Source organism: Trachypithecus francoisi, unplaced genomic scaffold, assembly GCF_009764315.1.
Source record: "Trachypithecus francoisi isolate TF-2019V2 unplaced genomic scaffold, Tfra_2.0 Lachesis_group9, whole genome shotgun sequence".
Taxonomy (NCBI): domain Eukaryota; kingdom Metazoa; phylum Chordata; class Mammalia; order Primates; family Cercopithecidae; genus Trachypithecus; species Trachypithecus francoisi.
The window spans coordinates 76,110,285-76,136,895 of record NW_022681474.1 but is presented as its reverse complement, the minus strand read 5'-3'; the positions used below and the strand labels follow the sequence as shown (position 1 = coordinate 76,136,895).

The following is a 26,611-nucleotide window of genomic DNA, read 5'->3' as shown; positions in this document are numbered from 1 at the left end:
AACACTCAGAAGAAACTAAACTTGAATGCATGGATCTCTGATTTGTTCTTTTGGAATACAAGTTTAAGAGCTAGAGATTAAAATAATTAGTGGTCTGCTAAGAGATGTTGCTGGGGGAAGGACATTTAATCTTTATAAACCAGAAAATGTGTTTTTCTTTCAGTCAGATTGTGTTCTGCTCTGTGCTTTACTGCTTAATTTTCATGAAAACAAACTGAATGTGTTTTAGAACAAGAACAGTTGGCAGAGCATGTGCAGGCCTTACATTGCCTATTGCTTATTTTCATAACTCTATTTAATTATAATTTACATATAACAAAATGCAACCATTCATAAGTTTCTCAAGTCTTGACAAATAGATAACATTTGTATAACCACTGTCACAATCGAGGTAAACAATATTGCCATCAGTGCTTTCCCAGAACCCCTCATCTCTTCTGGAGATCACCTCTTCTATTTATTGTTAAAAATTATTAACTCCAAGTCACCAATCTCTGTCCAGCCAGGGAAAATGAAGCCTATGAGTTCAGTGGTTTTTCTCCTTTCGGGGAGAAGGAGGGAATTCCACCTCGCAGTGACACTCCCTGGTATAGTGGGAAAGAGAGGGTGGTGTTAGTGACATACTTGCTGAATTTTATCTAATTCAGTCATCCTTTGGTATCTGTGGAGTATTGGTTCCAGATGGATTCCAAAATCTACAGATACTCAAGTCTATGATATAAAATATCATTTTATATGGGTAGGTTGCCTACCCATATCCTACTGTATATTTTAAATCATCTCTAGATTATGTATTATACATAATACAATGTAAAAGCTATATAGTTGTTGTACTGTATTTTAAAATTTGTATTATTTCTAATTGTTGTATTGTTATTTTTGTTGGAGTTTTTTTTTTTTTCCTGAGTATTTCCTATCTCTGATTGGTTGGATCTGCAAATGAGGAACCTGCAGATACATAGAGCCAACTGTGTTCTTTTCCTCAAGTGCTACTAGATAAAAGTATGTCTGTCTGTCTGTCAGTCTGTCTGTCTGTCTTTGGGTGGGACTCTTCTAACTTCATACTGATGCAAATGAACAAATTGTGTACCTAAAGTGTGGAGAAATGATAGGTACCAAGGGAGAAAGACAAGTGCCCCCCAGCCCTGGGCCCAAATCTTAGCTTTAACACCAATTAACTGCATGACATTAGACATGGGTCTCAGTTCCCTCATTTGTAAAATGGACAATAGTGGTCTCATGTACTGACTGGATCAGTTTGTGTCCTGGAGGGTAAGGCAGGACCTGCTTCTGCTGCAACACTCACCATCACTGCTTCACAGGCCTGGCCCAGAGGAAGGAGCTGATCCAGGCTGTGGAGCCCACAGTGTATCTCTAAGTGTCTTCTAAATCTTTTGGCCTCACCTCAACTTTGGTTCCCTCAGATAGATTCTTTTTAAAGAACCTGATTCTTGTGATATTCTTTGTGGCACACTCCTTTGTGACCCATTTTCACGGAATGAACATAATGAAGACAGGAAAAGAATCAAGAGTAGAAAAGGCTGAAAATGCCTGAAATAATCAAGTTGCAAATTTTTATGTGGAAGAGGCTCATTTCTTCATTAAGAAAGACATTTACAGATATGAAAATACAACCTACATTTTCTATTTTTGTTCATTTACTATTTAAGGTCTTTTTAAAAATAATGCCACTGTTTTATGAGAACACATGGGATGATTTATTACACAAGGTCAAAGTATTTTCACTAGAGGAGAGGCCACTGAACTGCAGAAACTCTACTTAAACTTTTCTCACAATCTAATTAATACCCACTCCTAGTTTAGAAAAAATTACTAGCATGCTTTAGTGTGTTCCTAATAATGAAATACACCTAACTTGTGGCTAGAGCTTGACTCTCTTTGAATTGTGGTGTGGTGTGTTTGGGTTTGTACCCAAGTTCCTGATACTGTGGACAGAGCTGTTAAACCACTGGGGGCCCAAACTCTCTCATCAACCCAATGGGGATTGTAGTGAAAATAAATTGTAGCCTAAAAATGTTTTACACACACACACAAAAGCACTGCAAGATGAAGCTATGTGATTTTAAAATGTAAGAAGTGTAATTTCTTTTGTTCATTCAATACATATGTACTAAGAATCTCGAATCATAATTCATGACTTATCCATAATGTAAAAATCTTTGTGACATTGGGTTAAGTAAATACTTCTTAGAGCCAGTATCGAATGTACCATACATAAAAAGGAAAAAACATTGATGAATTAACTTCCGCAAATTTAACAATTTCTGGTTTTCAAAAAGAATGTTTTCTCTGTAATGAGAATGAAACACAATTCGCAGACTGAGAGAAAATACTTGCAAATTATATCTATTAAAAAACTTGTATCCAGGATGTATCATTAACTCCCAATGTGCAATAATGATATGGGTGGGAAAGCCTATAAGAAAGGAATGCTTAAAAAGTTAAACAGATATTTCCCCAAAGAAGATGTATAGATGGTAAATAAACACATAAAATGACATCATTAGCCATCAGTGACATGCAAATTAAAACCACAATGAGATACTACTATAAATCTATTAGAATGCCTCAAATTGGGGGAAAAAAAAAAAAAAAAAAAAAAACCTGACCATATCAGTGTTGGTGAGGATGTGGAGCAACCAGAATGGTAAAAATGTGAAATAGTCAAATCACTATGGAAAACAGTTCAGCAATTTCTTAAACTGTTACACCACTAAATGACCCAGCCAATCTACTTCTAGGTATTTATCCAAGAAAAACCAAAGCATATGTTCATACAAAGATTTGTATACAAAAGTTCGTAGTAGCTTTATTATGGTAATAGTCAAAAACCAGAAATAATCTAAATTTCTATCAACAGGTCAACAGACAAGAAAATTGTGCTCTCTCTCTCTATTTATATATGAATACTATGTAGCAATTAAAAAGAAATGAACTATTGATATATGAAACTGTGAGAATAAATTTTAAAACAATTATTCTGAAAGCAAGAAGCCACACCAAGTAAATCAATAAATAAAAAGTTTAGATATAACAAAAATTCAAATAACTGTAGGTACTTGAAAGCAGATCATTATTTGCCTGGGAATGGAGAAAGGAAGGAGGGATGATGAGGAGGGCCTACAAACAGGATTACCAATGGGCATAAGGAAATTTTTACAATTGATTGATATGTTCATTTTCCTGGTTTCAAGGGTATATACATATATCAAAATTATCACATTGTATATTTTATATATGTGCAATTTATTGTATATTATATAATAAAGCTGTTAAAAAACCAATTGATCATATTTGTGTCTACTTCTGAATTTTATTTTCTGTTCCATTTATCTATGTATCTATCTCTCAATACCACAGTGTCTTTGTTTTTTGCAGCTTTGGAGTGAACCCCGGAATTTGGTAGTGTGAATTATACAACTTCACTTTTTCTTTTTTTTTTAGATGGAGCCTCCCTCTGTCATCCAGGCTGCAGTGCAGTGCCGCGATCTCAGCTCACTGCAACCTCTGCCTCCTGGGTTCAAGCAGTTTTCCTGCCTCAGCCTCATGAGTAGCTGAGACCACAGGCATGCACCACCACGCCCGGCTAATTTTTGTATTTTTAGTAAAGATGGGGTTTCACCATGTTGGCCAGGATGGTCTCGAACTCCTGACCTCAGGTGATCCATCCTTCTTGGCCTCCCAAAGTGCTGGGATTACAGGCGTGAGCCACCACACTCGGCCATACAACTTCATTCTTTTTCAAAATAGTTTTGGCTGTTTTATTCCCTTTGCCTTTCCATACATATTTTAGAGTGTAGATTTTTTTAAGGGAAAAATATTCTGCTAGGATTTAAATCAGGGTTGTTTCAAATCTATAGATCATTTTGATAATAATTGACATCTTAAAAACTGAGTTTTCAATCCATAACTATGCCATATCTTCGATTTATTTAGGTCTTCCTTGACTTTTTATCAGTGTTCTGTGTATTGATTTTTAAGAATCATATGTGTGAATAGATTATATTACCTATAAGTTTCAGTTCAGGATAGCAAATACGGTTTTATAAAGTAGTCATTATTGAAACCTATTAAGTCTAATAGGTTTCAGAACCTGACCTAAAGAAGTATTACATAAAAGAGAAGACTGACTTTCAGAATACACCAAGACTCAAGGGTTGGTGAAAAGAGAATGATTCAATGAAAGGTGCTGAGAAGATAAAAGGTGGGAGAAAAATATGGAGAATGAAATGTCAATAAGGCCAAATGAAGAAAGAGAACATTTATAATGGAGAATACATTCAACTGTCTCCAATGCTATTATGTCATGTAAAATGAGGAGAATTGAACTTCAGATTTAATAATATAGAAGTTGTTCTTGTCAAGAACTGTTTCAATTTATGGGGGTGTCAGGGCTGGGATGGTGAGAAAGCCTGATTGGAGTGAGTCAACAGAGAAAAGAAGGAGAATTGGAAATAAGTTGAGGCATTTTGCTGAAAAGGGAGCAAAGAAATAGGGTGGTAGGTGTAGGAGTAAAGGAAAAGTCAATAATAGATGCTTAAAGGGGGGAATATCATAGGTATGGAAAATCTTACCTGTATACTAATGGGAATGCCACAGTAGATAAACATTCCAGTTGCAGAAGAAAGGAGTGAGCATAGCAGTAGTAATGTTTTGCTGTTGTTTTTGAGACAGGTCTCACTCAGTTGCCCAGGCTGAAGTGTAGTGGCACCATTGCAACTCACTGCATCCTCCACCTCGTGGGTTCAAGTGATCCTCCCACCTCAGCCTTCTGAGTAGCTGGGACTACTGGCGCATACTACCACAAATGGCTTTTTGTTTGTTTGTTGCTGTTTTAGAGGCAGGATCCCACTGTGTTGCCCAGGCTGGTCTCGCACTTCTGGGCTCAAGAGATCATCCCTCCTTGACCTCCCAAAGTGCTAAGATTACAGGCATGAGCCACCACACTTGGCCCAGTGATGGTTTTTAATATGAGAGAGAGTATTGGATCTAAGGGCAATAGGAGATGAGTTAATTTCACATAGAAAAATGGCAGTGTTCATCCATTACAACAGCAGAAAAGAAAAAAATATATATATATAGATCTAGAAGGAGGTGGATATGTAGGTTTGAAGATGTGCTAACATTTCGATTACAACAATTTTCTTAATGAAAAGGTAAAAACATGGACTAAGGGAGGCTGAGGGAGGAGGCATGGTGAAACAGCCCTCTGGAAGAATGGTGGGGTAATTGGCTTTGAAGGCGTAGTAAGATTGCCTTGACAGTAGTGAAGGCAATCTTCAAACCACTTGGAGTTTGAAGTAATAAATTTCAAGAGACACCAGGAAGATTGCTGTGTTTTTCTCCAAACATTTTCATCTAGCTATTTTTATTAAAATAATTTCAACTTTTATTTTAGATTCAGGTCATACTTTTGCAGGTTTGTATTATATTATATTATACATATTATATTATATATTAATATATATTATATAGATTATATTAATATATATTATCTATAATATATATTATATTACCTGGGTATATTATATTGTGTGATGCTGAGGTTTAGAGTATGATTGATTCCATTACTTAGGTACTAAGCACAGTACCTAATAGTTTTTCATTCCTTGACCCACCCCACCCCCAGTAGTTCCCAGTGTCTGTTGTTGCCATCTTTATGTCCATCAGTATCCTTTGTTTAGCTCCCTCTTTTAAGTGAGAACATGCCAACTTTTTTCATCTCTAAGGTACAGGTACTGAGTTGGTAGAAAATAAAGAAAACCAGGGTTTGAGTTTCCCAGGGAAATACAAGGAAAGGAATAGGGCTAGAAAATCTGTAACTGTATATGGGAGTGACTGTAATGAAGGACTTTTGAATCCAAGTTGTATAAGGCTTAAAGTAAGAACATGAAGATGATGGACAATGCAAAGGTTAGAATCAATGCACTGGATCCTTGTGGGTGAAAATAGTAGAAAGAGGAAGATGAAAGTATAGGAGGAGATAGGGTGGGATATTAATCAGTGATAGGGTGGGATATTAATCAGTAATGTCTAGAGTGCCCATGAGAATGAATGGCTGAAGTTGGGGTAGAAAATAAAATCACTGGAAGTGAGGAGGTCAGGGACCGAGAGGTCAAGGTATCGGAAAAATCACCGATGTGTACAAAAAATCATCAAAAATAACTTCAGAAACTGTAATGTGCAGTATGAATGTGAGCCAGGTACTGTGTTTTGACATCATTGGAGGAGCTATGGATAGATAACTGAAATAAGGAGGGAGAGCAGGTACTTCAAAGGCACTTGCCTTGTTTTATTAAAGGAAGGAGCAGGAATAACGATGATTCTTAAAGTGGCTACAGAACATCTACCACCTCCTGGCCTGACCTTATTTAAATATGGTGAAAAAATAGCCACTGTTTACCTTAAGTATCTCCTTCTGAAAATATAAAGAATTGTGCAATATCTTTTGGAAGGATTATTATAAACAGTTTGAGAACACTGTAATACTTGAAGAAATGCACTTCAGTTATTTGCAGATTTGTTATGTGGAAGCTTCTAATATGTTATCTGCTATTTATGGCTTTATCTCAAATGGATGATATCATATTTCAAAAACTCAGATCCTTGAGCACTTTCATGAAAGTAAGGTCTCTACAAAAGCTATATGGAAAAAGTAAAAATTAGCCTGGAAAAGCTACATAGCACATATTTGTGTAGTAACTGAGCACAGGTCTGATTAACCCTTCTACTTAAGATTAGGCAAATTTACTTAAATCTAGAAACTAGAAATTAGGGATAAACACACTGATACATTTGGATAAGGCCAGAGTGCTAGATGTTGCCATTTTTCAAAGAAGATTTGCTAATTTTATTATCCCCAAGAAATAGATTCAAAACTAATTATTACATATGTAAATGTACATATTATTACCAATAACAGAGTAAAAACCTAATAGTATCCCCTCTGGGGAAAAAATGAATGGGAAATGCATGGGAAAGGGAAATTATAAAGTAAATAGGCATTCCTCCTAAGACTTTTCACTCTCTTTGGTACATTAAAAAGAAAAAAAAATAGCAGGGAGAAAATGACAATGAATTAATGTGAAATTCTGATTTAGGATGATGAAAATCCAACTAAACTGAAATAAAACAGCATATTCAAGTTCAAACAGTATTTTAAAACTAAGTAGCCCCTGCATCTAAAAGCTGAACTAAAACTACTAGATTTGTGAAAAGAGTTTCAACATTAACTAGTGAACTGGTGTTTATAACACACAATAGAAGGTATGCATTATTTTGCATCATTTCTGTCATAGAAGTGAACAGTTTGCCTACACTAGAAATAAAATCAGTTGACATTGATTACCAAGGAAACTCATGAATAAGACAAGATTGCTTAGGACACCAAACCACTCTCCAAACTATAACATCATAATTTAAAGTGGAAGATGGCAATACTCTAGGACTGCCCAGTGGGCTCTACCTAGAAGAGGTAACGGATGAAAGAAAAAAAAAAAAAAGAAACAAGAAAAGGGATTTTAAAATTCACATATGCTGCTTGTCCTGCTGCCTCTGTTCTGATCCACAGAATTAAATATCCAAGTTAAATGTCTAACTTGTTCTGACATTGCTGCCCCAGAAAGTCATGGACGACAACACTTTCTTGGTGCCCTGTGTGAGTTAATCTGACGTTGGAGCATGTAGTTGATTGTACTGTGGCTTCCGATATCCACACCCTTTTTCAGCGTCCTCCCACTCTGACTCTGCATTCAGCAACAGTAGCAAACTTAAACAGAAACTTGAAAACTGTTTGCATGTTTTCAGCTTCTCCTGAACTTCTAACTACAACTAAAAGAAATGCCTGGACTAGCCTGCTGAAATGAGACACATTGTCCCACCCCTACCCCCAGATGACCTGCCAGCTGATTCTAGAGACATAAGTCTAGCCAAGATCAGCAGAACTGCTCAGCCCACTTGCAGATCCATCCAAATAATAAAGGGAGTTAAGACTTACGCTGACACTTTGGGGTGTTATGCAGCAATAATTGCGGACAGAGTGGTCAGGCTAGTCCATGAGTTGGACTGATTATCCCCTCCACCTCTGACATAACTTGGGTGGGTCAGGGCCAGCCACTATGAAGAGTGGAAACTGGGAGTTAAAACGAGTAAGAATTAAAAGTTATGGTATTACAGTTTCTTTACAAATTTATAAATATGAGGATGTCATTTGAACTGCATTCAAGCCTCAAAAACTATAAACTAGGTCTATTTACCTTAAGTGTATGATCTTTAAAGTGTATGAGGTGAGACTGGTTATTCCTCTGTGCACTATCTCCACACGATGCTTCCACACTCATCATTTTCCTAGAGCCCATTCCAAGGCACTTTAAAAATTTAACTTTAAATAATAATTTTAATAATTTAATATGTAATAATCATTAAATAATAATTTTAAAGACTTCCTAACTCCTCTTAGAAAGACTTGGTTTTCAACATTTCTTGGCATTTGAGCCAATGGTACCATGTCATTTACGCCCAAAGCACATCTAGAATGTTGTCAGATGACAAGAACAATGTAATTAACAAGCATATGCAGATATTTTCTTAGGTTGGCAAAGCAGTAATTATTCACACAGAAAAAAAAAAAAAAAAAAGGCCAAAGGCACAAATAATAGAAAATAACAAGTCTATCATTACAGGACTCCCAAAACTGTGGCAGTGGGTTCCATGGGTTGTTTTTTTTTTTTTTTTTTTTTAGCAGTTAAGCAGCCTATCTTAATCAGGAGGGAAAAAACTACTACATCACACAGTATTGCTCCTCCTCATAGCATTCACAAAGAAGCAGGCATTAAGGTGGAATTCAATACAACCTTCTTTAGCACTACGATATTATAAATCACACTCTCTTCTTCCTCTTGCATGCTATTAGAATGACTTCTCTATCTTCACAACCCTGCTGGATACTGATAAGTCAATCATAATTCCACTACTTTATCCCACATCAACATTTTTTTTCTCTTTCAGTCAGTATATGTCTTGATAATAGGTACTGAATCCTTTTTAACTTTTTAAAATCTCCAAAGCAAGATATAGTGCCTGGAAAACCAGTAGGTGTTCAACAGTACCCTCTTTTTAACTAATAATGAAAAGAATAATTTGGTCACTAATTCCTGAAATTTCAAATACATGCAAAAACAAAAACAAAAAACTTAGCTACTTAAGCTTAAGTTATTGCATTTTCATAGCCATATCAATTTGTTTCTCCTATGGCCCACTTCTCCTTCTAGGTTGATTCTAAAGATTTTAGTTTATGTGATAGAAAAAATAAATATCCATGAAAAACTTTAAATACTTTATCATTTCCAATATGTACACTTAAAAAAAAAATCTCTTCTCCAATTTGTCTGAAATTATGGAATTTCTACTGATGCACTTTGTCATCTTTGATTTCCCAATGATTCCTGTAGTTTCTGATACATAACATTCAAATATCTGTTGAATGAATGAGTTATTTTCAAACCACGTTAGCATGTTACAATTAATGAAAAAAGTTCCAATGCAAAACATTTTAATAGGTTGTCAAATATACAGTTATTAGAATTATGTAAATATCACTTATAAAAATTGGTATATCACATTAGATGATTCTATAAAATAAAAACACAAATCACACATTGACAATAACCCCTGCAGTCCAAGTATACTCCCACAATAGTACAAATTACAAACACATTAAAAAAAAAAACCCTAAAGACATTTATACATTTAAACCAAAGCAACTGTGACTAGACTAAATACATTCATTCATCAAGTACAATAAATTTAGCATTGCTGCTCATAGTCACTAGTAACACAATTTTAGGTGCAATGTCACATGCTTTCATAAATCTTCCAGTACAGTTCCCATAGTAAAGTGTCTTTGTGCACGCCATTTTCATTTATATGCAGGTGCATCATACATCATACTTAAAACTATTTCACTTCACAAACTGTTAATATATATTTTAAGTGGACAGTAGGTAAAGAATTTAAACCTCAATGATGACAAAATCTAAAATTAAAGAAAAGTCTTGAAAGCCTATAGTGACTTGTTTACTTGCATGAATAATATTTTCACTTAGTACAGGCTATTAATATAAGTAATGAGAACTTAAATATTAACTCAAAAAAAGATAGAGGCTCCAAACTTTTCCAAGAAATTAATGCGTTTTCAAAGTAGTAATATAATCAGTCTGTAAGTCAAAAGTAATTTCATATTCATTGCCAAATTTAAAATAACAGTGATGTTAAGATTGAGGCCTAAAACTGTTGTACTAAATTGTAAAATACAGTAAAGATGCAGCTCATTTGCTTGGGAATATGTAATGGAATGTTTCTCAGAGCAATGTTCATTACTTTAAATGGACAGTCTAAATAAATGTACCTTTGCCAGCAAGGAAAGTGAAAAATTAAGGCTTTTTTATGCTATCTGTAACTACTACCCAAACTTAAATAGAGGTTACAATACTGCAAAATATTACTTCTCACTTCAACTATTGTTAGTTGCTTCATTTCAACCCCATACTTAATATTTAGATGCTTATTTTTCTATATGTCTATTTTAATTAAGTCCCCAATCCCACCCCATCCAAAGAGAATGCTGAAAATGGTTAGGGCCTTTTATCTGCTTGGTTCACAGTTGTAATACTGGGGGCTAAAAATGCATGGCATTAATCCAAGAAATATTTTTGAATGAACTAAGAAGCCTGGCCTCCAAAGACAACCCTACTTGTTTTTCCAAAGCAGTAACAGATAATTGTTACCTCTTTAGATAATCAGACTGACAATTATTCAAAAGGAATAGATGTTTCCTAGGCTATGAAAACATCAAAAACATGTAATAGAAAGGATAACTGAGGGTACAAACATATCAAATCAAGACTAAAGGCACCGGAGAAAAAAGGTAAGCATTGTAAACATTTTTTAAAGCAAAACAAGTTTTAACGTGTAAAATGTCAAACTAGTAAGAGAAAATGTACTAAAATGATGACAATGCTTTACCATAGTAGACACAATTCCTGTAATTTCACAAACAGAATTCTTCCGTTGTTCTATCATTTTCTTTCATCCTACATCTTCTACAATATTCCAACCCCTAGAAACAAATGTATTTTCAGTTGCGTGAAACAAAAAATTTCAACTGAAGGGTCTACGGAAATTCCTTTTTCTTAAATGTTATAAATTTGATACACAGACTTGACAGACATAAGAACATCATCTTGGAAATCATAAAATACTAAATTATGCTCAATCAAAATACAGACAAAGGTTCTTCAGTTGAACAGTTTAGAGCCCCATAAGAGCAAATTGTAGTGTAAAGAGGAAAAGTAAGTACAATCTTTCCAGACACACAAAACAAAGAATAATGAGTACTGAGTTGAAATACCACAAGCTCCACATTAGAGCCATTTAATATACACATTTTCATAACTGTTTCTTGAAAAACTATTTAGATAAAATATTTAGCATTTATCATTGATTTTAATTTACTTGAATCTATGCAATGTCCATCCATATTAAAATATCAATTAATGTAAATACTTTATTACAAAACTATTATACAATTTAAATTTTTATTAGAGAAAGGTATTATTCATATCCACAATTTCTTAAAGTCCTTTTTAAATGAGTGTATTTCATAAGAAATACACTAAAATCATTACTTATGTTTCATAGGGGAAAAAAACTATGAGAATCCTATTTACCCAAACTATATCCCTAATATGCTTATTTCTTAAGCCTTTACATGTTCAAATATGCTTGGTGAATAGTGATCATTCATCCCCACAGTGGTAAATTTCAGCATAACATTAAGTGACTGAGAGAGACTAAAATAGTCACATGTAGATTAGATAAACAGATACTTATTCTGTTATACCTAAGCTTTCTTATAAAGCAACACAAAATGAGCATTGGATAACAATAACAAATGTAAACAAACAGAATTAAATGTTAATCCCTTCCCTGAAAAACAACAGATAAGAGCGTTTCTTGCTTTATTAAAAACAAAACTTGATCTATTTTATCAAAAGGGTAAGACATTGATTTTACAAAATTATATTTCCAAATAGATTAAAAAATCTTGAACAGTTACTTCAGATTTTATTGAGCTAAAATGTGCAAAAATCTGATAATACTTAAGTTTATTAAATTCATTGTACATAGGTTGATATAATCCCATAGAAAAAAAGCCTCAGTATCTTGTTAAGATTCAAAATAGTGTTTAATTATCTGAACTTAAGATTTATTGAACCACTATCCAAATAACAACAAAATCCATATTGTAAAAGAAAAAAGTAAAACTAAAAATTTTCTGATTATCACTTGAAATTCATTCCCATTAAAACATAAAACTATAGCCAATATCCATTTGAAAAGTGAAGAAAAATTGGAAGTCCCTGTGATAATTACACCAATTCTAAATAAAAAATTAAAATCAAATTTTGCTATTACAAAATGCACGTGATCTTTTAAATTATTCAGGTTTAATAGATTTACTAAGGATAGAGTTCATAGAGCATTTAGTTGGTACTTCTGTTTGGACTCAGGTATTTGCAAAGTACCCCCAGAGAAGGCTGAGAAGGTAACATAAACATAAAATTGTGACATTTTCTCCACACCACAACAAAGGCGCTCGGATTTAAAAATTCCATTTGTAACTCTAGAAGAAAAAGAGGAGAAACAATTTACAACCCCAAAATATTTTCCAGAACTATGACAAAACTGATAACTACCTAGAAATGTTATTAGTGAATTGAAGTGCAAGTAATGACAGCATTAACATCAAATGTATTTGAAGACTCAAAGTTTTAAATGTTTTCAATGACAAACAACTAGTTGATTTTTTTTAAGGTGGTGGGTGTGAAACAAAAATAATACAAATCTAATTTTTCCGGGAACAGTAGCACTGCCCGTCCCCACGAAATTAAGTTATAATTTCACCATTCAACATAATATAAAACTGTTTTGAATAAGAGTGAAATAGAAGCATGAATAGAGATACGCACCAAACCCTATATTAGGGACTAATTTACACATGGCATTTTTGTTAACAACCTAATTAGATACTGTCTTTCATTGCTTACTATAATTCTGAGAAACTGCTTTTAACAACATTTACACTACTGCTTAACTAAATGGGGACATAAAAATACATACATTTTTAAAGAAAAAAATTCAAGTTATTTAGAGGAGAAATAAAACTTCAACTATTTACTTTTTTGAAGCTGCATTTAGATAAAAAGGTATATGGTTTATGATACTTTTCACAATGTAATAAATTTATATTCCAATTTTCTCATGAATGAAAGATTGTAAAAGAAAATATTTTGTTCCTTGAAAATAACATCTCTCTTCCCCTAACCCGGGTAAGAAAAATTAGTGTGCCCTTAATTTCAAGACTTTGTTGTTGTCATCCACATCAATTGTCTTTTTCATGAAGTATAATATTTTGAGAGAGAGATGTAAAAATTAAAGAGAAAATCTGCTTTTGGAATGCAACGATTCTAAATCATTTCACTAAGAAGCACCCTTTGATACGCTGGTCTGAACTTTTAATATAAAACCTAAACAGTACTTATTTCTGAAGTAGAATTTTCTCCAGTTTTAATAACTTCATACATAGCAATACTAAGGACATCAACCTGTGCTTTTGAGATTTTGATAGGTGTTCTAATAACGTAGTATTTTAGATATGGCTCATTGTCAAGGCTGGGTGGACAGAGATTTCATGAACTGGCTACAGAAAGCTAACTAAACTCTTAATGACTGAATAATGGTTTGCATTTTGCTTGAGCCAAAAAAGATGTTTAAGCCACGTACCACCACATTCCCTGCTTAACATTCCTAAGTTTCTTTATTCTTCATAGTTTTCTAATGAACAAATAATTAGTTTTCCTGAGTAAGATTATAAAAAAGTTAACCTTTCTTCCAAAAGTATAAAGACAAATAAAATGTCGACTCACAATACAAATTTTTTACACAGCATTACAGGTGCAGAGATACTGACTGCTCCTCTTCATTATGATTGGCCCACCCTTTAAAAAGACTGTAACAGAGAATTCAATTGTCTAAAATACTTCGAAGTACAGAAATTAAATGCTTTAGCCCATAAACATATCCCTCATCTATTGTGTTGCTAGGGAACACATGAGCAAAATCTATCATTCGCACTTCTACTTCAGCAATCTCTTGGCAACCAGTGGGAAGATGGTAGAAAACTTTTTCCAGTTGGGAAAGTACATTTCCATTTAAATGTTCCTGTGACATGCTTTTCCATCCATTGTCTTGCTCCAGATTTTCAACTTTCAATGAAGTCTGACTGTGATGCTTTTTTGTATACATTTTCCTGTGACGAGCATACATTTTGGACAAGCTTTTGCCCACTGAAGCCTCTATTTTTCTATTAGCTGTGGAACTTAACACATGAAAGTTATTATTGTACTCTAGTACTTCTGTGTCTGACAGTTGTCCTTTGGACAAAAACTTTTCTGCCAAAGTTCTGTCATTCAATTTTGTAGTGGTTGGCTGAGATGAACCTTCATAAACAAATAGTAATGAACTTGCGTAAAAGTTAAGCTGCTTCTGGTTTTCAAACCACTGCAGAATTTTCTCAATCTTCTGAATACTGGCAGCAACAGCATCTTTTCTTAAGCAATACCCATTATGAAAAAATCTGGAGACTCCTATAAAAGAGAAAAATATGAGCATTATAATCAAATTATGAAATAACTATTATTTGGGAAGTAAACTCATCACAGAATTCTCCAATATTTTCCCCATCATCCCTTATAATTAAGTGAACAGTTAATCCTAGAATTCTAAGAATTCTAGTCTGATATAGAAATCTGACCTCAGCTTAATTTTTGGTGAAGATGCTCTTATTAGAAAACATTTAAATTACACTAACATGATATGAAATGTCCTATTTAGACAAAAGGAAATTTATTACACATAGACTGATAGTTTACTTCTCTCACTATATTCTCTTAAGAAACAGGATTCCAGGCCTGGTGTGGTGGCTCACGCGTGTAATCCCAGCACTTTGGGAGGCCGAGACGGGCGGATCACGAGGTCAGGAGATCGAGACCGTCCTGGCTAACACGGTGAAACCCCATCTCTACTAAAAATACAAAAAAAAAAAAAAGAAAATTAGCCAGGCATGGTGGCGGGTGCCTGTAATCCCAGCTACTCGGGAGGCTGAGCAGGAGAATTCCATGAACGCAGGAGGCGGAGCTTGCAGTGAGCCGAGATCACTCCCACCTGGGTGACAGAGCTAGACTCCATCTAAAAAAAAAAAAAAGAAAGAAATAGGATTCCAAGACTTGCTCTATTTGCTATTGTGAGAAATTTTACAGTAAAATTACTTGTTCGGGCTGGGCGCAGTGGCTCACGCCTGTAATCCCAGCACTTTTGGAGGCAGAGGCGGGTAGATCGCCTGAGGTCAGGAGTTCAAGACCAGCCTGGCCAACATGGTAAAACCTTGTCTCTACTAAAAATACAAAAATTAGGCATGGTGACGTATGCCTGTACTCCCAGCTACTTGGGAGGCTGAGGCACGAGAATCACCTGAACCTGGGAGGTAGAGGTTGCAGTGACCCGAGATCGTGCCACTGTGCTCCAGCCTGGGCAATAGAGCAAGATTGTCTTGGAAAAAAAAACAAAAAAAACACAAAAAAACTTGTTTGTTAGAATCTCATTTAGAGCTAACTAAAACCTAGAGTCAAATTTAATTATTTTTTAATGGTACCATTACCAAATACCAAACCATAACTCTACTAATTTTCATTTGCTCTTAATAATATTGATTAAGTCAATTGTTCCAAAAAGTTCATTTTTGGGAATAGTGCTTTTCCAGGTTAGGTATATTATTGAAAATTGAGACCTTTAAATGTTTTAACCTATCAGATTATTAGGGCTTTTTAAAAACTAGGCCTAGTTTATCATACTTGGGAATTTATAGGTATATATAATTTGATTTCTGCTTTTAAATAACTTGTTCCCCCAATTTGGGACAGAAACTATTAAAAGATACATTCAGGTATGACTGAATTAGTAGCATGGGAAAATATTTTTTAAATAGCCCATCTGAAAGTTATTTTGCTGTTGATTAAGTACTCCAAGGCAAACACTAATTGTTAAGCTCATGCTATGGATGCTTGCTTTCTATACACAAAATAAGAATTCTTCTATAAACTTTTTACACTATGCATAAGTTCTTCTCTAACTATCTTAGCAGAGCTAAGAATAAACGTGTAATATAATGTTATTTCCAGGAATCTAGAATATTGTTGTTTTTGTAATATCTTGGCCATAAATATTTTAGAAGCATATATGTATGTTAAAAGATTTTATTTAAATCAGTTTAATGCCACTTAATTATTCATTATGTAGAGCTCTAGAAACTTACATAGTTCAACTATACATGGAAAAATTCAATAAAAATACATTACATGCTATAACACATATTTTAAAGTCTCTCATGTAACAAGCAGTTTTAATATACTATGATCTATAATGTTTACTTACAAAATAATTTTACAGACAACCTCTAGTTCCAGTATTGAGCTAGATGGTTGGTACACAGCTGTTATTTTTTTAAATTATATTAATAAGAAATAAATGAAAATGTAACAGGGCCATTCATAGTCCCATGGTCTTGATGTATTATGAACCAGGGCTTATGATTAATCCAATTCTGTAAGTCTAAGTTTCATTATTTTTTTTTAAAAATTTATTATGAATCAAATCACTTTTCCAAATGATAACTAAAACTGAAATAACTTTAGAATTATTTAACTGTTCAATCATAAAAGCATTAGTTTTTTAATCCTTACCATCCTTTATAGTTTCTTTTGTTAAGCTTCTTCCATAATGCTGATTTTGTGTCTCATAGCTATCGGAATGAACATGATAAACCTGTCAAAAAAAAAAAAATCAGTGAATATTAAAAAGCTAATACTCCTTGACCATGTGGGGCTTATCCCAGCTACAAGGGTGGCAAAAGATGAAATCTACTCAGGTAATTCATTCTAATAGATTTGAGAAGAAAAAAAAAAATCGCAGTCATATCAATGGATGCTGAAAAGGCACTTTACAAATTTAACATTCACTACTGATGAAAACTCTTTGTAATATAAGGATAGATGAATATTTCCAATATGATAAAACTATCTACCTCAACCTACCAGGAGTTAGTCTCAAGTTTAAAGGACAGAACTGAAAAAGCACTTCTTTTAAAATACAAGAAGCTTTCACAAAAATATTTTATCACGATGTCTTTTATATTATTATCATCTAATATTCTGGAGTTCCTAGTAAATGCAATTAGAGAGAAAGAAATTAGAGGTATAATAATTTGAAAAGGTGGAGATAAATACTCTGAAGATAATAGTTGTACACTGGAAAATAAAATTAAAGACAAATTCAAATAACAAAATATATGACATGGCATTTGAATACAAATTAGTAAACAGAAAATAAGCTTTCTAAACACAAACAACTCATTAGAAAATGTAATGAAAGACAAGACCCCATTTATAAAATGTAACCCCCACAAAACATGAAAATAACCTAGATAAGTAAAAGATGTATAAGAAGGTATCTTTAAAACATTCCTAAGACACACACCTAAGTTCTCAAAAAAGATTCAACATAATAAACTATATCAATTTTCCTTAATCTACAGCTAAAGTGTGATTATAATAAAAATACCATCTCTTTTTTTGGGAGGTAGGGAGAGACAGAGTCTCTCTCTGTTGCCCAGCCTGGAGTGCAGTGGTGTGATCTCGGCTCACTGCAACCCCCGCCTCTAGGATTCAAGTGATTCTTGTGCCTCAGCCTCCAAGTACCTGGGATTACAGGTGCGTGACAACACGGCCAGCTAATTTTTGTATTTTTAGTAGAGGTGAGGTTTCACCATGTTGGCCAGGCTGGTCTCAAACTCCTGGCCTCAAGCGATCCATCCGCCTCAGCCTCCCAAAGTGCTGGGATTACCGGAGTAAGCCACCATACCCGGCCTCAAAAATTGTTTTTAACCATAAGCCAACTCTAAAGTTCACATATGTAAAAAAAAAAAAAGAAAGTTAAAATAAGATTAATAAGGTGGAATTAACCTTGCCATCCTACCAGATATTAAAACATATTTTAGAATGAAACATATGTGAGAACTTATTATATGATAATGGGATTTTAAATAATGGGAAGGATTATTTATTAAATGGTGTTTTTCTGATTAAACAGTGATCAGGAAAAAATAAGTTGTATTCATACCTGATATCGTATGTCAGGATAAATTCCAAATGTATCAAAGATTGAAATGATAAAAGGGTCCCCGAAAACATGTAGCAATCCTTGAGTAACTGATAATAACTAGGGACGGCATTTCCAACTAAAACTCAGAAATGTCACAGTTGTTTTTTTTTGGTAGATAATATTTGTACATACTTACGGGGTACATGTGATATTTTCTTACAGGCATAGAATGTGTAATGATCAAGTGAGAGTATTTAGGGTATTCACCACTACAAATATTTATCATTTCTATGTGTTCACAGTGTTTTTCCCATGCAGAAATCAAAAGAAAAAAAGATTTAAAAAATCATTTGAAATGTATTTGATGAACAAAGGGCAGGTTTACACTTATGGGGGAAAAAACAAGAAACAGAGAGTGTTTAAGGTCGATTTTGTAATAAACATATATACAGTATTTGCATGTTTAAAATATCTCTGGAAGGACATATAGAGAAAAATCACTATAATATGATATCTTGTATGGAGGCAGACTATGCAACTGCACAGGTATACCTCATTTTATTGTGTTTCACTTCATTGTGCTTTACAAATATACTGCATTATTTACAAATTGAAGGTCTGTGGCAGCTTGAGCAAATCTATTGGCACCACTTCTCCAACAGCATGTGCTCACTTCATGTCTCTGTATTACAACTTGGTAATTTTTGAAATTTTTCATACTTATTATATGTTACGGTGATCCGTGATTAGTGATCTTTGATGTTACTCCTGTGATTATTTTGGGATGTCATGAAGCATGCCCACATAAGATGGCAAATTGGATAAATATGTGTGTCTTGACTGCTCCACTGACCAGCTGTTGTTCCCCCATCTCTCTTCCTCTCCTCAGGCCGCCCTATCCCTGAGACTCAATAATGTTGAAATTAGGCCAATTAATAATTAATAACCCTCCAATGAACAATTAATAACCCCCAACGGCCTCTAAATGTTCAATGAAAGGAAATGTCACGTGTCTCACTTTAAATCAAAAGCTAAAAAGTGATTAACTTAGTAAGGAAGGCATCTTGAAAGCAAAGACAGGCCTAAAACTAGGCCTCTTGTGCCAAACAGCCAAGCTATGAATGCAAAGAAAAAGCTCTTGAAGGAAATTCAGAGTGCTAACTACAGTAAACACACAAATGATAAGAAAGTGAAACAGCCTGACTGCTAATATGAAGAAAGTTTTAGTGGTCTGGATAGAAGACCAAATCAGCCACAACATTACCTCAGGCCAAAGCCTAATCCAGGATAAGACTCTTTTCAATTGTATTAAGGCTGAGAATCACCATGAGGAAGCTGCAGAAGAAAAATGCAAAGCTAGCAAAGGCTGGTTCATAGACCCTAACAGAAGTTTATGGAAAGATGTTGTTTTTAACCTAAAATGCAAGGTGAAGCAGAAAGTGCTGTTGTAGAAGCTACAGCAACTTATCCAGAAGATAACTGATGAAGGTATCTACCCCAAACAACAGATTCTCAATGTAGATGAAACAGCCCTCTATTGAAAAAAATGCTACCTAGGGTTTTCATAGCTAGAGATAAGAAGTCAGTATCTGGCTTCAAAGCTTCAAAGGACAGGCTAACTCTCTTGTTAGGGGCAAATGCAGCTGGTGACTTTAAGTTGAAGCCAATACTCACTCATTTGTCCTAGAGTCCTTAAGAATTACGCTGAATCTCCCAGCCCTTCCGGAGGCTGAGATGGGAGGATTGCTTGAGACCAGAGGACAACTTGCTGCAAGGAGCTCAAGAACAGCCTGAGCACCATAGTGAGACCCTGTCTCTACAAAAAATTTAAAAATTAGTTGGGTGTGGTGGAACATGCCTGTAGTCCCAGCTACTCAAGAGGCTGAGGTGGGAGGATTGCTTGAGCCCAGGAGTTGGGGGCTGCAATGAGCTATGATTATGCCACTGGACTCCAGCCCAGGCCAAGACCCTGTCTAAAAAAAAAAAAAAAAAAAAAAAGTGCTGAATCTACTCTGCCTGGGCTCAAAGCCTGGATGACAGCACATCTGTTTATAGCATGGTTTACTGAATATTTTCAGCCCACCATTGAGAACTATTACTCAGAAAAAAAGATTTCTTCCAAAATATTACTGCTCACTGACAGTTCACCTGGTCACCTAACAAGAGCACTGATGATGTACAAGGAGATTAATGTTGCTTGCATGCCTGCTAACAACATTCCTTTTTGCAGTTCTATGGATCAAGGAGTAATTTCAACTTTTAAGTTGTATTATTTAAGAAATATATTTTGCAAGGCTACATACAGCTGCCATTGATAGTAATTCCTCTGATGGACTGGGGCAATGTAAATTGAAAAGCTTTTGGAAAGAATTCACCATTCTAGATAGCATAAAGAAAATCTGAGATTCCTGGGAGGAGGTCAAAATATCAACATTAACAGGAGTTGGGAAGAAGTTAATTCCAACACTCATGGATGACTCTGAGGAGTTCAATTCAAGACTGCAGTGGAGGAGGTAACTGCAGATGTGGTGGAAAGAGCAAGTGAACTAGAATTAAGACTGAAGGCTGAAGAGGTGACTGAATTGCTGCAAACATAAACCTTGAATGGATGAACAGTAGCTTGCTTGCTTGTTTTACTGATTGGCTGACTGAGATAGAGTCTCGCTCTGTCACCCAGGCTGGAGGGCAGTGGCACAATCATGGCTCACTCTTGTACTCAAGCAATCCTTCCCACCTCAGCCTCCTGAGTATCTGGGACTACAGGTGTGCGCCACCAAGTCTGGCTAATTTTTGTATTCTTTTGTAGACGGGGTTTCGCCTTGTTGCCCAGGCTGGTCTCAAACACCTGAGCTCTAGCGATCCACCCACCCTGGCCTCCCAAAGTGTTGGGATTACTGGCAAAAGTCACTGCCCCTGGCCTCAGAGTGGTTTCTTATGGATGAGCAAAGAAAGTGGTTTCTTGAGATAGAATCTACCCGTAGTAAAGATGCTGTAAGCATTGTTGAAATGAGAATGAACGATTTAGAATATTACATAAACTTACTTGATAAAGCAGAGGCAGGATCTGAGAGGAGTGACTCCAATTTTGAAAGTTCTACTGTGGGTAAAATTCTATCAAAGAGCATCACATGCTCCAGAGAAACCTTTCATTTAAAAAAGAGTAAATTTATGTGGCAAACTTCATTACTGTCTTATTTTAAGAAATTGCTGCAGGTACTCCAACCTTCAGCAGCCACTACCTTGATCAATCAGCAGCCACAGGCAAGAGCCTCTATTAGCAAAAGGAAACAACTCACTGAACGCTCAGATGATCATTAGTATTCTTTAGCAATAAGTATTTTTTAATTAAAGCATACATATTGTTTTTTAAAAAACACAATGCAGCCAGACACAGTGCCTCATGCCTTTAATAATAGTGCTCTGGGAGGCTGAGGCAGGAAGATTGCTTGAGCCTAGGAGTTTAAGACCAGCCTGGGCAATATGGCAAGACCCCATCTCTATAAGAAATAAAAAATAAGCCAGGTGTGGTAGCAAAGATATTTGTAATAAAAAGTTAACATTCTCAACCTAAAAACATGTAAATATGTAGCAAAACAGTATCCAATTTTTTTTTTTAATGTAAAGAAAACTAAGAAACAGGTGTAGGAGGACAGAATGATAAGCAAAAGCAAGCTCCTGTTTTTCCTGGATTGTAAATCACCATATTAGTTGCTCATTTTGCGACTTCTTTGCGGAAACTGACAAGCTAGCTGATCTTAAAATTCATGTGGAAACGAAAGGGACCCAGAATAGCCAAAACAAATTTGAAAAAGAAGAACAAAGTTGAGGCCAGGTGCAGTGGCTCACACCTGCAATCCCACCACTTTGGGAGGCCAAGGCAGGAGGATCACTTGAGCCCAGGAGTTCAAGACTAGCCTGGGCAACAAAGTGAGACAGAGTCTCCATGAAATAACTTAAAAACTAGTTGGGTGTGAATGGTGTACACTTGTAGTCTCAGTTACTTGGGAGGCTTAAGTAGGAGGACTGCTTGAGCCCAGCAATTTGAGGCTGCAGTAAGACATGATCATGCTACTGCACTCTCTCTAGCCTGGATGACAGAGCAAAGACCCAGTCTCAAAATAAAATAAAATTTAAAAAAGAACAAAATTGGAGGACTCATAATTCAAAACTTACTCCAAAGCGACATTAATCAAAGCAGTGTAGTACTTGGCATAAGGATAGACAATATGAAACAATGGAAAACATTTATGGTCAATTTATTTTCCACAAGGGTATCAAGATATTCACTGGGGGAATAACAGTCTTATTAACAAATGGTGCTGGGACAACTGGATATCCATATACAAAAGAGTGAAGTTTGACTCCTTCCTTAAAGCATACAAAAAATTTACTTAAAGTGTATCATAAATCTCAATGCAAGAGATAAAATTACAACATTCTTACAAAAAAAAGAGGAGTAAATATTGATGAGTTTGGGTTAGGCAATGCTTTACACCAAAAGCCTAGGTAACAACAACAACAACAACAAAAAAGCAAATTGGACTTCAAAACTAAAAATTTGGAGGCTTCAACGAATACTATCACATAAAGACAATCAGATTAGAAAAAATATTTGCAAATCAAAAGTTTGATGGATTTATATACAACTCAATAATTAAAAACAAAATGAATAGACATTTTCCCAAAGAAAACATATGTAGTCAATAATATTGCACACGAAAAGATGCTCAACATCATTAATCATTAGAGAAAGGCAAATCAAACCACAAGGAGATGCTACTTGACACCTACTAGGATGGCTTATAGCAGAAAAACAAAAAGGAACAAAGGTTTCAAGAATGTGGAGAAAATGGAACCATCATGAATTGCTGGTGGGAATGTAAAATGAATGGTGAAGACATGATATGTTCTTACTTACAAGTGGGAACTAAGGTATGAGTAAACAAAGGCATACAGAGTAATATAATGGACTTTAGACACCCGGAAGGAGAAGAGTGGGAAGGGTGGCTAGGGATTAAAAAACCTACATATTAGGTACACTGTACGCTACTCAGGTGATGAATACACTAAAATCTTAGAATTTACCACTATATAATTCATCCATGTAACAATAACAACAAAAAAACTGTACCCCAAAACCTACTTAAATAATTTTTTGAAAAATTAAATAACTAAAGAAAATGGTGAAGTCACTTTGGAAAAACACTGTGGCAGTTTCTCAAAAAGTTAAACATAAACTTAACCCTAGGAGCTACCAATTTCACACACAGGAATCTACCTGAGAGAAATAAAACATATACCTGCACAGAAATGTGTATACAAATGTTCATAACAGTTATTAGTAGCCAAAAAGTAGAAACAACCCAAAGTCCATCAATGAATGAATGGATAAACAAAATGTGGTATATCCATATAATAGAATGTTATTTGGCAATAAAAAACAAAGTACTGACTTATATGATGTGGGTGAACTTTAAAAACATGAAACTAAATGAAAGAAGACAGTCACAAAATACCACACATTGTACTGTACAATTCGATTTACATGAATTGTCCAGAAGCGGCAAATCCGTAGAGATAGAAAATAGATTAGTGGTTCCCTAGGGAAAGGGAGTTTGGAAGGAAATTGGTAGGGACTGCTAATGCATATGAAGTTTTTGCAGAAGTGATAAAATATTGTAAGTTGAATGTGGTGACAGTTGCCCAAGTCTATGAACTGACTAAAACCAGTGAACTGTATACTTTAAATAATTAACAAAATGGTATGTAAATGACATCTCTCACTAAAGCCATCTTAAAAAAAAAATCTCTTTAAGAAATAAACAAACTTCTATTTATGTCTAGGGAAACAATATATCCCAGCAGAGCGAAATCATACAATACCTTATTTGCTTATCCTGGCTATGTACCCTAAAGGTAATGCAAACCCAAAGAAGAGTTTACTATTATTATTATTTTATTTCAATAGCTTTTGGGAACAGGTGGTTTTTTGTTACATGATTAAGTTCTTCAGTGGTGATTTCTGAGATCTTGGTGCACCTGTCACCCAAGCAGTGTACATTTTACTGAATGTGTAGTCTTATCCCTCACCCGCGTCCTACTCTTCCTCAAGTTCCCAAAGTCCATTAATCTCACTCTTATGCTTTTGCATCCTCAAAGCTTAGCTCCCACTTGTGAAAGCTTACAGTATTTGGTTTTCCATTCTTGAGTTCACTTAGAATAATTGTCTCCAACTCCATTCAAGTTGCTGCAAATGCCATTATTTCATTCCTTTTTATGGCTGAGTAATATTCTATCGTGTATATTTCTTTATCCATTCATTGGTTGACGGGCATTTAGATGGGTTCCATATTTTTGCAACTGCCAATTCTACCACTATAAACATGCGTATGCAAGTGTCTTTTTCATATAACAACTTCTTTTCTTTGGGTAGATACTCAGCAGTGGGATTGCTAGGTCTAATGGCAGTTCTACTTTTAGTTCTTTTTTTTTTTTTTTTTTTTGAGACGAAGTCTCGCTCTCGCCCAGGCTGGAGTGCAGTGGCGCAATGTCGACTCACTGCAAGCTCCGCCTCTTGGGTTCACGCCATTCTCCTGCCTCAGCCTCCTGAGTAGCTGGGACTACAGGCACCCGCCACCACGCCTGGCTAATTTTTTGTATTTTTAGTAGAGACGGGGTTTCACCGTGTTAGCCAGGACGATCTCGATCTCCTGACCTCGTGATCCGCCTGCCCTGGCCTCCCAAGGTGCTGGGATTACAGGCGTGAGCCACCGCGGGCCGGCCTACTTTTAGTTCTTTAAGGGATCTCCATACTGTTTTCCATAGTGGTTATATTAGTTTACATTCCCACCAGCAGTTATAAAAGTGTTCCCTTTTCAACACATCCATGCCAACATCTGTTATTTTTTTATTTTTTAATTATTGCCATTCCTACAGGAGTAAGGTAGTATTCCCTTGCAGTTTTAATTTGCATTTCTCTATTAGTGATGTTGAGCATTTGTTCATGTGTGTTGGCCATTTGTATATCTTCTTTTCAGAGTTGTCTATTTATGTCCTTTGCTCACTTTTTGAAGGGATTATTTGCTTCTCGCTTGCAGATTTCTTTGAATTCCTTGTAGATTCTAGATAGTAGTCCTTTGTCAGATGCATAGTTTGCAAACATTTTCTCCAACTCTGTGGGTTGTCTGTTTACTCTGCTGATTATTTCTTTCGCTGTGCAGAAGCTTTTAAGTTTAATTAGGTCCCACTTATTTATTTTTGTTATTGTTGCATTTGCTTTTGGATTCTTGGTCATAAATTCCTTGCCTAAGCCAACTGTAGAAGAGTATTTCCAAAGTCATCATCTAGAATTTTTATAGTTTCAGGTATTAGATTTAAGTCTTTGATCCATCTTGAATAGATTTTTGTATAAAGTGAGAGATGAGGATTCAGTTTCATTCTTCTACATGTGACTTGCCAATTATGCCAGAACCATTTGTTAGACACGGTGTCCTTTACCCAATTTATGTTTTTGCATGCTTTGTTGAAGATCAGTTGATTGTAAGTATTTGGCTTTATTTCTGGACTCTCTATTCTGTTCCACTGGTCTATGTGTCTATTTTTATACCAGTACCATGCTGTTTTGGTAACTATACCCTTGCAGCGTAGCTTGTAGTCAGGTAATGTGATGCCTAGAGATTTGTTCTTTTTGCTTAGTATTTCTTTGGCTATATGGACTCTTTTTTGGTTCCATATAAATTTTAGCTTTTTTTTTTTGTAGTTCTGAGAAGAATGATGATGGTATTTTGATGGGCACTGCATTGAATCTGTAGATTGCTTTTGGCAGTATGGTCGTTTTCACAATATTGACTCTACTCATTCATGAGCATGGGATGTGTTTCAATTTCTTTATGTTATCTATGTGTTATCTATGATTTCTTTCAGCAGTGTGTTGTAGTTTTCCTTGCAGAAATCTTTCACCTCCTTGGTTAAGTATATTCCTAAGTACTTTTATTTTTTACTTTGTGGCTGTTGCAAAAGAGATTTAAGTTCTTGATTTGATTCTCAGCTTGGTAGTTGTTGGTGTATAGCAGTTTGTGTATACAGATTTTGTGTCCTGAAACTTTACTGAATTCATTTCTCAGATCTAGGAACTTTCTGGATAAGTCTCTAGGATTTTCTAGGTATTCAATCATGTCACTGGTGAACAGTGACAGTTTGATTTCCTCTTTACTGATCTGGATGCCCTTTATTTCTTTCTCTTGTCTGACTGCTCTGGCAAGGACCTCCAGTACTATGTTGAATAGAAGTGGTGAAAGTGGGCATCCTTGTCTTGTTC

At 35.1% G+C, this 26,611-nt stretch overlaps 1 protein-coding gene across 2 annotated transcripts in view; it reads right to left on the bottom strand.

Annotated features, from left to right (window-relative positions):
* Positions 1-9,554: 9,554 nt before the first annotated feature.
* The window catches only part of IPMK (inositol polyphosphate multikinase), a 78,429-nt gene continuing 61,372 nt past the window's right edge, over positions 9,555-26,611 (bottom strand). For both annotated transcript variants that reach the window (XM_033209768.1, XM_033209767.1), the window contains exons 5-6: positions 16,878-16,959; positions 9,555-14,726 (exon numbers count right to left, since the gene is read on the bottom strand). In XM_033209768.1, the coding sequence (XP_033065659.1) occupies positions 14,104-14,726; positions 16,878-16,959 (705 nt within the window). In that variant the 3' untranslated portion in view covers positions 9,555-14,103. The remainder of the gene's footprint in view (positions 14,727-16,877; positions 16,960-26,611) is intronic.